Source organism: Phoenix dactylifera, chromosome 17 (genome assembly GCF_051530095.1).
Source record: "Phoenix dactylifera cultivar Ajwa chromosome 17, Ajwa_hap1_PhDact_Kaust_v1.1, whole genome shotgun sequence".
NCBI lineage: Eukaryota > Viridiplantae > Streptophyta > Magnoliopsida > Arecales > Arecaceae > Phoenix > Phoenix dactylifera.
Window position 1 is genome coordinate 14588284 of NC_143206.1, and position 14618 is coordinate 14602901.

Genomic DNA, 14618 nt, shown 5'->3' on the forward strand with positions numbered 1-14618 from the left:
AGGATATTCATGATATTTAGAAGAGTATCCATATAAAAAAAACCCATTCAAGTTTATATAGATCTATGGTAGATGCAAGACAAAATTATTATCTACGTTATATGCATCAATACAACCGTGCATATAGCCAATCACAATCATTGGTTTCTATAATAATGCATCAAAATACTTGCTCCATAAATGGAGCCTATAGGAACCAGCGGGGCTGCGTGCATGCGGTGCAATAATTTCTTTTGGTGCGAGGCTGGTGAGTGGAAATTGATCGTAAAAAGGGGAAGTCTGTCACGTGATAAAGGGGAGGTGGAAAAAAAGAGGGTAAGGGAGAGAGAGAAGGTTAAAGGGGTGGGAACCAATTCGAACCGGTCTTACCTTCCCGCTTTATTTTAGGACCGCTAAAAGCGACACATTGCCACCAAAGTGGTAGCCTAGTAGTACTGGGCATAAATTCTAACCTTAAGGTTCCAAGTTCAAATCACTGCGGCGACGATTAAATTGTGGACCAGAGCTCACTACTTTGGCCACTGCTTGGACTTGAGGTATAGGACCGCTCTTAAACCGCTAGTAGCCGAGGTGGTGCCGGGTGTGACGTACTCACACTTGGGACTCGAGCCAGAGCCCAAAGGGGTAGCTGAGCCGGGCCCATGGGTGGGGAGGGTATGAGTAAAACCGGTCGGGGTGCCCAACACACGGCCATTTCTGCCCGCATCGAACATTCTTCTGGCAGGGCGGGGGCCCAATGGGGGCTCCTACGCAGGGTTGGGCTTGTTCCTTCCTCCTCCTACCCCTTTTCTTTAGAAAAAAAAAAAAAGCGACACATTGCCGTTCCAAGGACCCCTTTTTTTTTTTTTTTCTCTCTCTAAACAATGCTATTGGTGGCTCAGAAAAATCACTAAAAAAAACCAAAAAAATGGGAATAAACAAATCAACTAAGTGATTTACCAATTATATTTTTTAGTGCACGCACATACATGCAATATCTTTACGAATTTTTAGACTAATATAATATAATAAACCTGGATAAAAATAAACAATTCAACCACATGGCGACAATTAAGTCTTAATTAAATTTTCTACCTACCGCAAGGCCAACAAAATCTACGAGGCAAGAAATCAGCCCGAAATCAAACCTTTTGTCCACACTTCGCGTCAGACTGTCGTCTTCCCTGTGCGCTCTGAGCCTCCGTCCGCATGCCCCAACCCCCAAGGGCACCGCAGTAATTCCATCACAAATCATGGCCTTTTTATGCACTTATTTATAGCACAAAAGATTAAAAAAAAAAAACAAGTTTTTTTTTTTTTACCACGAGGACTCATGCCAGGCACGCATGAATACACTCAATCAGACCAAGGAAGGATAACAAAAGAGGAAAGAAGCAGACTCATAACACTTTTTTTTTTTCCTAATATGGGTGGATCATACTTGATGAGTACGGATACATCTAATAAAGTCAAAAAATAGGATACCTCGGAATGCCAAAAGCAGCTCCCATCTTTAGTCCATAAGGTGCTTCCGGAATGACGAGCTACATACGCAGCCACCCAATCCGCAGTATCATTAGCTTCACGGTAAATATGCTATTTTTTTAAAAAATATAAATATAAGGTGACTCATAACTCTTTCAGAAGAAAGTACCGAAATGATATGTAGCATACGAGATTTTTTGAAAAATATAAATACTTGAAAGAAGGTCGACCTTTTACGAGCCTACAAATATTTGAAAGTAGCAGAAGCCGGTCGATCTGGTTGTTCCCACTCCGAATTCAGCCAATCCCCGTGGCCGAATTATCCTAAGGGTTTGCGCTTGATCTTTAAAAAAAAAAAAAAAATCTGCTGCTGTTACTCTTACCACTACGGCAGTAAATAAGTAAAAAAAACTTAATACCGAATTGAAATTGGCCCTCTTTCCTTCCAATTTTACCATCTTTGCCGCTGCCTCTACTCCCTGCCTCGGTGTCTATAAAATCGCCGTCCTATTCGAGCGGTCTGAGACCAAGAGAATAGAATAAAGGAAGCTAGCGACGGATGTGGCTCTTTTTATCCCTCTTTTTTAAATATCCTTTCCGTGATTTCCCGGTGCTCTCCACCAAAGCCAAACCCTAGGGTTTTTTGTACGTTCTCTTCAGATTCCAGATCTCCGGTGCTCACGTCCGAGCTCTGGAAATGGCGTTCTGGTGGCCATTACTCGTCCTCGGGTTCGCCTTCGCGGTCTGCCGCTTCTTGCTCATTCTTATCCCCCCCAGCGTCCCCTCCATCGAAGTCGACGCCTCTGATGGTACTCTCGCTGTTCTTTTCCCCTGTTCTGCTCCTTTTGGCTTGTGTGTCTTTTTGTTGATTTCTTGGTCTTTTTGGGGAATTTTTGATGCCTAACGTGCTTAAACTCGCGGCAGTGTTGGAAGATGGGAGCCAGACCAAGGAGAACAGCTACATTTATGTGAGTAGCCCCTGAGTCTGCTTCTTTGTTTAATTTCTAGGGTTTCTTTTTTTGATCGCATCCCTGTTTGGTCTACTCGGTTGATCTTATAGCATTGCGTGCAGTTTTGAAGATTCTATGCTCTTTGACTTAAAATAGAACCATTAGATAGCAAATAGGAGAGGATCAGAACTGATTTTTGAGCTCTTTCTGAAGGAGGAAAATGAATTAAACTAGTAACGGTGACAATGTGGCTGTTAGCTGGTTCTTTGTCGGGAAATTTATGATCGGAGTATCAGGTTGTTGTTAACTGGTGTTGGTTCGCTTTGCATATTTAGGATATTGATCTCTCCGCTAGTGCTGGAATTTAGCTGTTGCGACGTCTATAAATTTGTTGTTTGTTGTAATTATATGTTTTTGATCTCCTACGATTCAAATTTTGCGAACGTTCTGGGTTTTGTTGATAGGGTTTATATCTGGGAAGTATTAATGCATCTGGAGCGGCTTACCCAAATATCAAGAATTTTGATTTCATTATTTGATTTGTTTTAGATTCCACGGAAGGGGAAAATGGCACAGACTGACAAGGTTCAGTGCTATGAGCCGGCGACGATGAAGTACCTTGGATATTTTCCAGCACTGACACCTGATGAGGTTAGTGACATTATTTTTTTAATTTATTGGTATTCATAAGTTGATTTCATGAGCTTTACTTTCTAAGTTATATTTGTAGTTTGGATGGAGGTTAGAAACAGAATCGGAATAAGTTTGAAAAATTTCCATTACAAAAAAATCAACTGTAGAAGAGAATTACTCCTCATTTAAGCTTGTAGATGGATTTAATAAAGAAGCTGCACATTGCTTGGATTGGAACTGATCTCTCTCTCTCCCCCCCCCTCCTCTCTCTCTCTTTTTTGGAATCCTATTCCTTTTATTTTCTTGATTTCTCATTTATAATTATTTTCTGCTTCATCTTGCACAGATTCTCTGTTGAGGATAATTTAGAGGGCACTGTTACCTTCTTCACCTATAAGCATTCCATTTATTCATGGGCCATGAATTGGGTTTTCGCTATATCCATTTTTGTTCTAGGTGCAAATCAGATTTTCATTTGTCAGTTTAATGCTTTTTTATTAATAGAAAGCAACACTAAAGCACAGGTTATGTGCAATTATTTTCATCAAATGTTTGATTGCCATGGTAGTGTAACTGATAAGTGATGATAAGTATTGCGGGGGTATATATGCGAAGAGAAGATTCTTGATGTCTTATTACAATTTGCCTTCTTGAGCTCATCAAGTTACATAAGGATGACTAGGAATATGTTTCCAGTCAGTTGTTTATTCTTGGTTGAGGGATTTATCAAAAAGGGAACTAACAATTACTTTGTTGCTTATTTATTGGGCATTTCCAGCAATGTTGTAAAGATGTTTTGCTTTATATGCATGGCATATATGGTGGGATAAGGCTTGGTCTCTATCAGGGGACATGTTTGGTATTTGATGATAATCAAGGTTGTCTTTACCGTAGGCACATCGGTAAATTGATTAAGAGCTAAACATTATTCAAGCAATACTATCTTCAGCAAGGGTACAACCCACCAAAGTGAAGTTGCATCATGATGATTATCATAGCATCTCTCCAGCCACACTATTGTCAAAATTTCATTACCAGCAATTTCTTTTGTTGATCTATAATCTAGGAAAAAGGCTTTTGTGGATGATTTTTTTGATAAATCTTATGCAGTTTCTTTTGAACAACTATATATGTTTTTTTATTGGTGATGTTTAGGAACTGTTGGCCTGATACCGATAACACATATTATGGATATGGAAAATGATTAGTTATCCAATATGTAGCTCGTTATTCCAATGTGAAAATACATGGGCCTCATGATTGCAAGTTGCAGTTGGAAGAGTTATCAAGATCTAGATAAGCTAATATTCTCCTATGTATCTACTGAATATTATAACCTAGTTCTTTTTCTGTGTCATTAAAATATTAGAATATTAGATCTTTTGGCTTCACAGTCCCCCTTTTCCTTGATTTTGAATATTTTGCTCAACTTTAGCACTTTATCTTTATTAAGAAGTGTGCTTGAAATTCGTTTGATTAGGTTAATGAGCATGTGGCACAAGCGAGGAAAGCTCAAAAGATATGGGTAAAGAGTAGCTTCAGGCAAAGACGTCAATTTCTGCGAATCCTTCTGAAATACATCATTGAACACCAGGAGCTTATATGCGAGTAAGGACTATAACAACATTCAGAATTCTTTTATTGTGGTTTGATTTTAAATGTGCAGTTCAAGTGTCAGGGAGTTACAGATGGTACGTCCAACCTTTAAGTTGCAATACTCTTCTTCAAAGAGAACTTTATAAAGATATTTTTGGGACTTCAACCTTTGAATGTTTTCTAAAATAATTGAGATTGCAGCAAGATTTTCCCTCCATGTTCTCAACTATTTGTTTTGGATCTCTGTGCCAACTGTTTTTCAGTGCCACAGCCTTCTTGGTCATTTGGGTTATGAATGCCTTCTTTAGCTTACAAATTAATGCGTTATCAACCATGCAGAAATCTGATTCTTGTTTATGTTATACAGGATATCTTCTCGGGATACGGGAAAAACAATGGTGGATGCTTCTTTGGGAGAGATCATGACAACATGTGAGAAGATCACTTGGCTTTTAGCAGAGGGCGAGAGGTGGCTAAAGCCTGAATACAGGTTCAGTGTAAAATCTGGTTACAATCAAAAGTGTATCTGTGGATTTTTTGTTGATAATTATCTGCTTCCAGTGTTACTACCTATTTGATGCATTACATACATGCGATAGTTAACATTGTTGAATTGAATTCTACATTAAATAATCTTTTTATGTTCTAAATAACCTGTTCCTGTGACTTCATAGTTGCAATTATGATTCGTTTCCACTAACTTACTGGCCTGAAATTAAGCTTTAATTCATAGGCCACCATTTAAATAATTACTTGAAAGTTATTTTAGGCTCAAAGCCAACACCATCTTAAAACTATTGGATATGAAGACCAAATGAAGATGGCCTACATCCATGTAATCTTTTTTTTTTGTTTTTGTTTCTGAGGCATCATGGTAATTTGCTTATGAAATATGAAGAAATGGGTTGCGGACTGTTCTTTTACCAAGGTTGCATGGAGAGGATTGAAAGAATACTTATCTGCTGCGAACTTACTTGAGAAATCCCAAAAATCCTGCTGAGAAGACTTTAAGATTCTGCTAAAAGGGGTGAAGTTAAAGTCCAGTTCAGGTATCCTTCCACCGAAGGAACATTCCTCTGGTGAAGAGCATGAGCGGGTGAGCTCCACCTCTTCCTCTACCTTAGGCGGGAGCGCGACCTGCTCCCCGGTCCCATGGTGCTCTTTCTTACCGTTAGCGCCCCGTTAGTGTGGCTTCATTCAGCAGCGGATAGAAAGGCAGGCTAGCTGGCAGCATCGAATCATGGGCTCTCAGCCCCTCCCCTTTCATGAAATAGGTTTATTCCATCAAAGATCCAACATAGGCAAAGTCTACGGGAGATGTTTCAACAACATGTGCATCATAAAAAAACACACTTTCCAGAAGCACACTGGTCAAAAATAACAGAGTCCGACTCAAGTGAATGAGTGAAAGGCGTGGCAAGAGAGCGAGTTCGACTCGCTCTAAGGTGAAAAGAAGAAATCGAAAAGCAGTTCTGTTGTCTGGTTGTCCCCTTTCTCAGGATAGAACAAGACCTTCTCCCATATTCAATTGGTCACCAGAATCAAGGAATGCGCGTGAACAAAGAACTTGATCGAGAAGGCCTCGGGGCTACCTTTCCTTCAGGCATTCCTAATCTCTCCCATAACAGCCCACCATTCTTCGCAGCAGATAAGTTGAATTTGCTGATCCAAGACAAATGCTTAAATGAAAAATGAATAAAAGAAAGGATATAGGTGAATCTGAACTCTATAAATTAACTATAATTAGATCTTCAAGAATCAATTTGGACGACCTAACATTATCCCTACCTAATAGGCTATTGTTGCACTGGAAGGAAACCTAAATTTAATGCTCATGTTGAATAAATCTATGCATGTATACACATAAACATAGACCAGAGATCATTTTCCTTGCAGTTTCATTCAAATGGAGAAATATTTGCTATCTCAAAAGTAATATGGAATTGGTGCATTTCTTTACAATTGTGTCAACCTTCAGATGGATAAATATTATAACAGTCTTTACTGTCACATGTATGTTTTTTGGGACAATGAGAAGAAATGGCAGTATGATGTGATAATGGTGTCTGGCTAAGTATTATGGATATCTATGATAAATTTGCTATCATTACAATAGTTCTAACAGTAGTTCTGCCTTTCCAACACTAGGACTGCATATGTTTTCTACTTATCAAGATTGATGCTAGACTTGTACAATATAGATGCCATCTCTATACAAATCATGAAACTATTTTCTGAACTTATAATAGTACAACTGTATAATACTTCTGATGGCAGTTCATATCTGAACAAGAAAATAATATCATGGTTTTGATTTTGGATATTGATCTTCAATGGCTGTGTTGAAACTAAATGTGCATTTTCATGCAATTGTACCTACAAGAAAGATCATAGTATGTTAAAAATATTCATGCATTTGGTCATCTTTGACTTTGTGCTTTGATTTGCTTACCTTCTGCTTTGTTTATTAATAATGCTAGATTTACAACGACATGAACACATGCACACATGCAAAAGAAAGAAAGAAAGAAAAAAGTTGCATGCATACAACATGTAATTAGATTTGTGTGGGATCTACCTAACTGGTTAGTGACCTGCTGTAGGCGTCTGACATGTGCATGACATTTGCTGATGTTTTGTGTCCACTCTGCCCATATATCTAGAATGCCTTTTTTTTCTTGTATTGAATGTCATATACAGTTCATCATGGGAGGCATCATGAGAATAAGATTCTAGATGCCAAGACTAGTTTCTCTACAACATGCAATTATATTAAATGTGGGACCCACCTAACTGGTTAGGACCTGTTGTAGATATTGTGGCATGTGCATGACATTTGCTGTTGTTTTCTAACTGCATCTGCATGTGCACACACACACATATAGCACATTGTTTATTTCTTATATGTAATGTCATACTATTTATCAAGGGAGTCATAATGGAAATAAGATTTTAGATGTCATATACTGTTTTGTGCCACATATCTATCGGGAAGCGAATAGCACGGTAGACTGGGTGGCATCATTTGTTGTGGATCATTTTGGCGGTAGGACTGGGACGAATACTAGTGGTCTCTCGATGTAGTTTCATTACATTTTATTTTCTAATTCTGTTGGATGTATTCACATTAGATTTGTGTAATCCGTCTGGTTTATCAAAAAAAAAAAAAAGATTCTAGATGCCAAGATTATGGATAGTTTCTTTCTCTGTTCTCAGCCGTAGAATGAGCTCTTGAATTTGCAGGATAAGTAAATGTGTTTGAATTTATTAATTTTTTAAGTCTTACTTCAAACTTCACTGGTGTCTAGATCTTCTGGGAGATCGATGCTACACAAGAGAGCAAAAGTGGAATTTTATCCTCTAGGAGTAATTGGGGCAATTGTGTCCTGGAATTATCCCTTCCACAATGTTTTCAACCCAATGCTAGCTGCAGTCTTTTCAGGAAATGCTGCAGTTATAAAGGTATCCTACTTCAATTAGGATTTGGTTCAGTTTTTTCCTGATTAAAGTTAGTATCTCATGAAACTACTGCATATCTATGTGTATAAAGGGAATTCCTAGGAACTATGTCGTTTTTTATTATGCACTTATGCTGGGAGATGCTTTACCTTGGGAAATTAGCCCACTTTTTTCTGTTTTATGAACTATTGTTCTGCCGCTGAACACATGTAATAAAATTTGGTATGCAAGATATCTGTGCTTGATTTGTTCTTGAGAGGGCATGTAGCATGTGGAAGTTCAGAAACCAGCTTATCTCAAATCCTGGACCATATCATAGGAAGTTGTGTTAAAAAAATTACCTATATGAATTCTAAATTTAAGAAAGCACCAAAGAATCAACATTGTAGAATGTCTTTTTTTTAAAGAGAAATATACCCTATTTAAGCAGACATTGTTCATTGGAGTGCTGGGGTTTTTGAGATACTTATTTGAGAGTATGTGTATCATGCTGCATCTGGGATAGCTAATAATGTACATAAAACAGAGAAAATTGGCTTGTCTTTGGCCTTATTGAAATTAAAAAGATCAATTTGGCGAGGCTTTTGCAATGATACCCTGCCTGCTGGAGATGATAACCCTGTCCAGTCAACAATGTGTCTTCCCTTTGATGCACTTGAGAGGGATAGTAAAGTCACCTTTAGTGTTTGGAATTGATCTTTTGCATTGAAATGAGACGAATTTCTGTCTAATTTCAGTTACTCATTGTTGGGTTGGTCCTGCATGTTTGGGCCTATTACTGGTGGTTTATTCTGAGCCAACAACTTGGCAGTGCATGTTAGAATTGGGTAGATTCAGATCAGTCTAGTCCCTGCTCATGCAGAAACTTCAATGCAGATGTCACGTTTACCGGTAGTTTTATTATTTCTGTTTATGCGACTGTATTGAAGTAACGATGTAATAATATCTTTGTTATGAATTACATTGATTCATATCCTGCAAAGTAGGCATTAAAATCTGGACCATTAAGGGCACATTTGTAATTTTTGATCATGACCTCTTATCTGACCGAATGTCATTTTTTTAATAGGTTTCAGAGCATGCAAGTTGGTCTGGGTGCTTTTATTTCCGAATCATTCAAGCAGCTCTTGCAGCTGTAGGAGCGCCAGATAATTTGGTTCACATAATAACAGGGTATACATAGACTTTCAAAGTTCATGTTTGTTCTGCAATCGAATTATTAGAGAATTTGATTTTGATACTATAGTTTTTCTTTTCCTTGGCAGATTTGCAGAAACAGGACAGGCTCTTGTATCTTCAGTTGACAAAATCATTTTTGTTGGATCACCTGGAGTGGGCAAGATGGTATTGCTTACATGATATCCTGGCTAGTTGCCTAGTTGTTAATCTCCTTTAATTATCTGACATATTGCTGAATCCTTGAGTTTACCAATCCTTCCTTCAAAATTACGTTGTGATGTGCAAAGTTTCTATATATTCAGTTCTGATCATTGTTTTTTGATAATAAGGTAATGGCATTCTCATCATGCTGTTGCAGTTCTCAAAAATAACCAATTTTAGAGTTCTATGAGGGTGGAAAATATATTTTTCTGTAGGCAAACTTTTGCAACCTATTCTAATTGACAAACTGTGGACTTTAAGTGGAGGGTATCACACTTCATCTTTACAAGTATTTGATTCCATTTCTTTTCCCCTTAGTTTCAGAATCACTGAACTCATCTAGTCCTAACCTAGCTAAAATAGGGGAAGAGCTTCAAGGGTGCTAATACCTAGTTTTAGTAGTTGCTCATATTTCAGGATCCATTGGGGAAGGGTTATAAGATATTTTGACAACGAATAATATAAGACTTAAATATAGATTAATCACACTAATTTAACCCAGGTATATGGGTTTGGGCTTAATAGGTTAAGGGCTCTGGAATGCCATGAGTGGTCACTATTATGAACTGTTGATTTGTTCACCTTAAATTTCCTATTGATATCTTTATTTGCTGGATTTTTCATATTTATATTTTCATATATTACAGATCATGCAAAAAGCTGCAGAGAATTTGATACCTGTCACCCTGGAGCTTGGTGGAAAAGATGCATTTATTGTGTGCGAGGATGTAGATGTACCTCATGTATGGAAATCTCTTTCTTGTTATACTATTATATATCTGCTGCATTCTATTGGATTTCTTCTCTTTTAAAATAAAAAATGTATTAGTTTTTGTTATGTGAAGGATCCTTTGTAGAGTGCCATTGATCTGTTGCTTGATATATTTTTTTCCCTTTTGTAGGTAGTGCAAGTTGCAATTAGAGGCGCTCTCCAGTCTAGTGGACAGAACTGTGCTGGTGCTGAAAGATTCTATGTTCACAAAGATATCTATTCTACTTTTGTTGCTCAAATAGTCAAACTTGTTAAATCTATTTCTGTTGTAAGTACATCGATCTAGCTCAGCTGATGTTAAAATGTTCTATATCATAAATTAAAGTTCTAAAGATGTCCTGTAATACTGCAAGTCAAACCACTGTATACTAACATGAAATGTTAGTCAAGAATTGAAGACGTCAATGTATTTATTAACAAAATTCTTGAGATAGTTGACTGTTAGGCACTATGTATGCTTATTAATGCTTTCTAATAACGACTGCATTCCTTTTTATTTGGGTATAAAAGAGCTAAAACCTCAGTTACAAGCATTCGACATTTCCAATAACACCTACATTCCTACAGCAGTAATTTACCACAAAAATATTGTACATTGGTTTGTTTCTGGAATGGTTAATGAAGAAGTTAGTGGTATGAGGAAATCAGAGACATCTTTTCATCTACTTAAATGAGTTATCATGATTTTAGTGAACTTCAATTTGAATAAGCTATTATTTTCTTTTGCTTCTTTTTTTCAGATGTTTATACCGGTACAAATTGAGTTACAAGGGTGTAATTTGTGATTAAATTTTATGTCGTACTCTTGCGACAACAAGATTTTAACCATTTTTTGCGGTTTCAGAATTGGATTCCTTCATCATTTTCTTGGATTTACCTGCTTTCATTTACGATAGGTACGTAAGATTCCTGGGATAAATACATGAGTTCATGCTTCTTCATGTAATTTCTTCATTGTCTGTACACATCATCTAGTCCATATTAAATATGTGAATGTTTGAATTACGCTGTGGTTGCTTGTTGATTGAAATACTGAATCTAAAATAAATTCGAGTTACATCTTTAGTTGACCATCTTATTTGTTCAGGGTCCACCACTAGCTGGCAAATATGATATGGGTGCAATATGTATGCAAGAGCATGCTGAAAAACTTCAAAATCTTTTGAATGATGCTCTGGAGAAAGGGGCTGAAATTGTTGGTCGAGGAAGCTTTGGCAATTTGGGAGAAGATGCAGTGGATCAGTTCTTTCCTCCAACCGTTCTGGTGAATGTTGATCACTCGATGAAACTGATGCAAGAGGAGGTAGCTGAGAAATTGTCAACCTTTAAAAATTACTTTTCCCATGTCATATTCTTCATAAAAGTCATGTTTGATTGATCTGTAGGCTTTTGGACCAATCATCCCCATCATGAAATTCAGTTCTGATGAAGAGGCTATTAAACTTGCAAACGACTCGAAATATGGACTCGGTTGTGCTGTATTTTCTGGCAACCAGAAGCGTTCCATTGAAATAGCTTCACAATTGCATTGTGGAGTAGCAGCAATCAATGATTTTGCATCGACCTATATGTGTCAGGTAATTGAAAGATGCATCTGTTATGCTTGCCTTGTTTCCTGAGCTACATTCAATACTGAAATCAAGTGATCCACTGACAACACTATATTCATCTATAATTAAGAGTAGTAAAGTTTTCATCTAACAAATTAAGCCTTGTCATAACTATTTGGGGTCAACAATATGGGTCCTTATTCATCAATAATTTCTGTTAAGACTTAAGTGGTACCTCTGATGTATTGCAAACTTTTTTTTTTGGGGATTTAGATACTTTGCATGCTTTTACTCCATTTAATGTGTTTGCCTGTGTATTTGTTCTACTAAACTTTTAATAGTATTAAGTTGCTTTTTATCAAAAGATATAAAAAAGTTGTGCAAAACAAAACAAGTTGATGTTAGATGCATGGTATTTTAGTTTATTATATTCGTATGCGGATTCCTCAATTTTTCTTTTAAAAATCTGCAATTTTGTAATATAAGAACCCATTGTAAACATTGTTTTTCCACCATTACTTGAAATATCTTATACTATCAAGGAGTAACAGTATTGATTGAGTTTGCTTTAATGTTGTTCTATATATGCTACTGCTTATATATAGGAAATTTTAGCCATTTTTTTTGAACCAATCTGGAGCAAAATAAGTATTATATTTTGTCTGTTGTCTATTTGTATCTATTTTGTCAACTCACATGAATTGTTCATGTTGTGGGCAGTGGGCTGGTGGCCTATGGCTGTGGCCTTTCCTAGGCTGCTAATGTTGATGTGCTCTGTTGGCCCCAGAAAATGCATTTGCAGAAAATCCTATTTAACCATGAGTCTCTTTATATGGTTTCCATGGGAAGCTTTGTAGATACACTGCACACCAGAATTTGCTCTACAAATATGTCAATGGCAAGTGTTGATCGATAAGCAAAATGATTTGCAATTACTGACAGGGGTCGGATGATCATATTTGTTTTCCCTTGAACTAGTGTTTGCTCCATACTTCTAGCACGGAAGTGAATATTGTTCGATTCTCATACATCTTAGCCGGAATATGATCTTACATGGCTGTAAAATCTGGTTTAGTTTCCCTCCAATACACTGAAGATCTGGCATTCAACACCACTGGCTGCTTACCTTTTTTCTTCTCCTTCAATGCAGTCTTTGCCCTTTGGTGGTGTAAAGCACAGTGGATTTGGACGATTTGCGGGTGTGGAAGGTTTGCGAGCTTGCTGTCTTGTTAAGTCAGTAGTTGAGGATAGGTGGTGGCCGTTCATTAAAACAAAGATCCCAAAGCCCATCCAGGTCTGCTATTAGAAAACCTGCCCCAAATTAAGTATGATGTCTATTTTGCTAATGCACTTCTAACTTGTCTAAACAGTACCCTGTTGCGGAGAATGGCTTCGAGTTCCAGGAATCACTTGTTGAAGCTCTCTATGGCTTGAATGTGTGGGAAAGACTGCGGGCACTGGTCAATGTGTTGAAGATCCTTTCAGAGCAGAGCTCTACTACCACTGCGAAGAAAGGGCGATGAGAAGATCCATGAAATTTGTATGATTTGCTTCTACTTTTTTTGTGGGTTTGGTTTTGCGGGATCTTTTAATCGCTAAATTTGCTGCCTCTGCTGTGCTCTGAACATCTTTTTTATTCTGTTTTGAGGTAGCCGGGATAGGTTTGCACCTGTGTTGCATTGCGTTCTTGAGTACCAGAATCTTGTCTCGTTTCCACTTAATGCCTAGATCTCTTATAGGTTCATCATATTGAGATAAATGGGAAAGAGATGGCTAATTTGGGATACCTTTGTTCCACAGAAAGTTAGAATAACAACATAATCTGGTGTCAACTGTGGTGATAACAACATAACTGCAATAGAAAGTTAACCCTAAATTTCGGTCAGAGTCCATGACTTGTGGTGTCCGAATGCCTGAGTCTGGAATGGAATAGACTTACCTTGGCCAAGTTGTAACTAGGCAAATTAATGCTACCTTGCCATGCAAAAGGTTACCGAAAAATGCTTCGGGGCATCCTATATATTCGCATCGAGTCTATAATTGCTGGTTTGATAACTCCATAATTAATAGATCTTTATATTTAGCAACAAATCTTGCAAAGTTGCACCAATCCCCTCTTGCCACATGGTAAAGATAATTATTTGTATGCACGTAACGAGAGGCCTCTTACATCACCTATATTTTTGTTTCCAATTTATTCCCCAGGCAAGTTGGATGAAGATGATCCAGTTCTTAGGTAGGAGAAGTGCAGGGTGATGCCCATTTTGCATATGAATTATTCTTTCCCCATGTACTGCAAGATTATTGGTGCAATTCGGGAATTGGTGTAATATTAGGTGGTTGTTTGATTCTTATGTTACCAGGCCAGTGAAATTGGACCCAAGAAACTATTGAGTGTGCATTTTCGCATCTGCCCCAGAGCATTTCGCTTGGATGTTCTCATTATACTTCGGCTCATTTGAATTAATCTCAGCCAAACCTTTTCCAATATCATCAACTGGACCTTGCTCTCCCGAACATGTATCTGTAGATGCATACATTTTTTTATCTCCAAGTTGTAGATTTTAGGAGCAGTTTTTGTTAAAATTCCAAACCGACGAGATAACAATCAGTTGGGAGCATTACAATTGTCACGGTTGCGGCTCGTCAATTTGTCCCTTCTCTTGCCGTCCGGGCTCTTTAGAAGTTCAGCAAAAATAAGATCAAATAAATAAAATAGATTTTTTTTCACATGTCATTATCCGAATATTAAATTTTGAAATGCCATTTTTTAATTTTTTTTTTTTGCATTGTTATAATCATTATAACGGTCAA

General features: G+C 37.4%; 1 protein-coding gene across 1 annotated transcript; it reads left to right on the forward strand.

Annotated features, from left to right (window-relative positions):
- Nucleotides 1–1932: 1932 nt before the first annotated feature.
- On the forward strand, nucleotides 1933–13551 carry LOC103720649 (aldehyde dehydrogenase 22A1-like). The gene is made up of 14 exons (XM_008810464.6): nucleotides 1933–2273; nucleotides 2389–2432; nucleotides 2964–3065; nucleotides 4528–4655; nucleotides 5011–5133; nucleotides 7952–8105; nucleotides 9172–9275; nucleotides 9368–9446; nucleotides 10130–10225; nucleotides 10385–10522; nucleotides 11342–11557; nucleotides 11640–11831; nucleotides 12955–13098; nucleotides 13175–13551. Exons 1-14 carry the CDS (start codon nucleotides 2162–2164, stop codon nucleotides 13325–13327), a joined length of 1785 nt encoding a protein of 594 aa, XP_008808686.2. The 5' UTR covers nucleotides 1933–2161; the 3' UTR covers nucleotides 13328–13551.
- The last annotated feature ends 1067 nt before the right edge of the window (nucleotides 13552–14618 follow it).

Excerpts from the sequence above, each read along its gene's own strand:
- LOC103720649 (XM_008810464.6), top strand. The coding sequence starts at position 2,162 with ATGGCGTTCTGGTGGCCATTACTCGTCCTCGGGTTCGCCTTCGCGGTC. Across the intron at positions 2,433-2,963 it reads AGGAGAACAGCTACATTTAT|ATTCCACGGAAGGGGAAAAT; the intron begins GTGAGTAGCCCC and ends GATTTGTTTTAG. Across the intron at positions 8,106-9,171 it reads GAAATGCTGCAGTTATAAAG|GTTTCAGAGCATGCAAGTTG; the intron begins GTATCCTACTTC and ends TTTTTTTAATAG.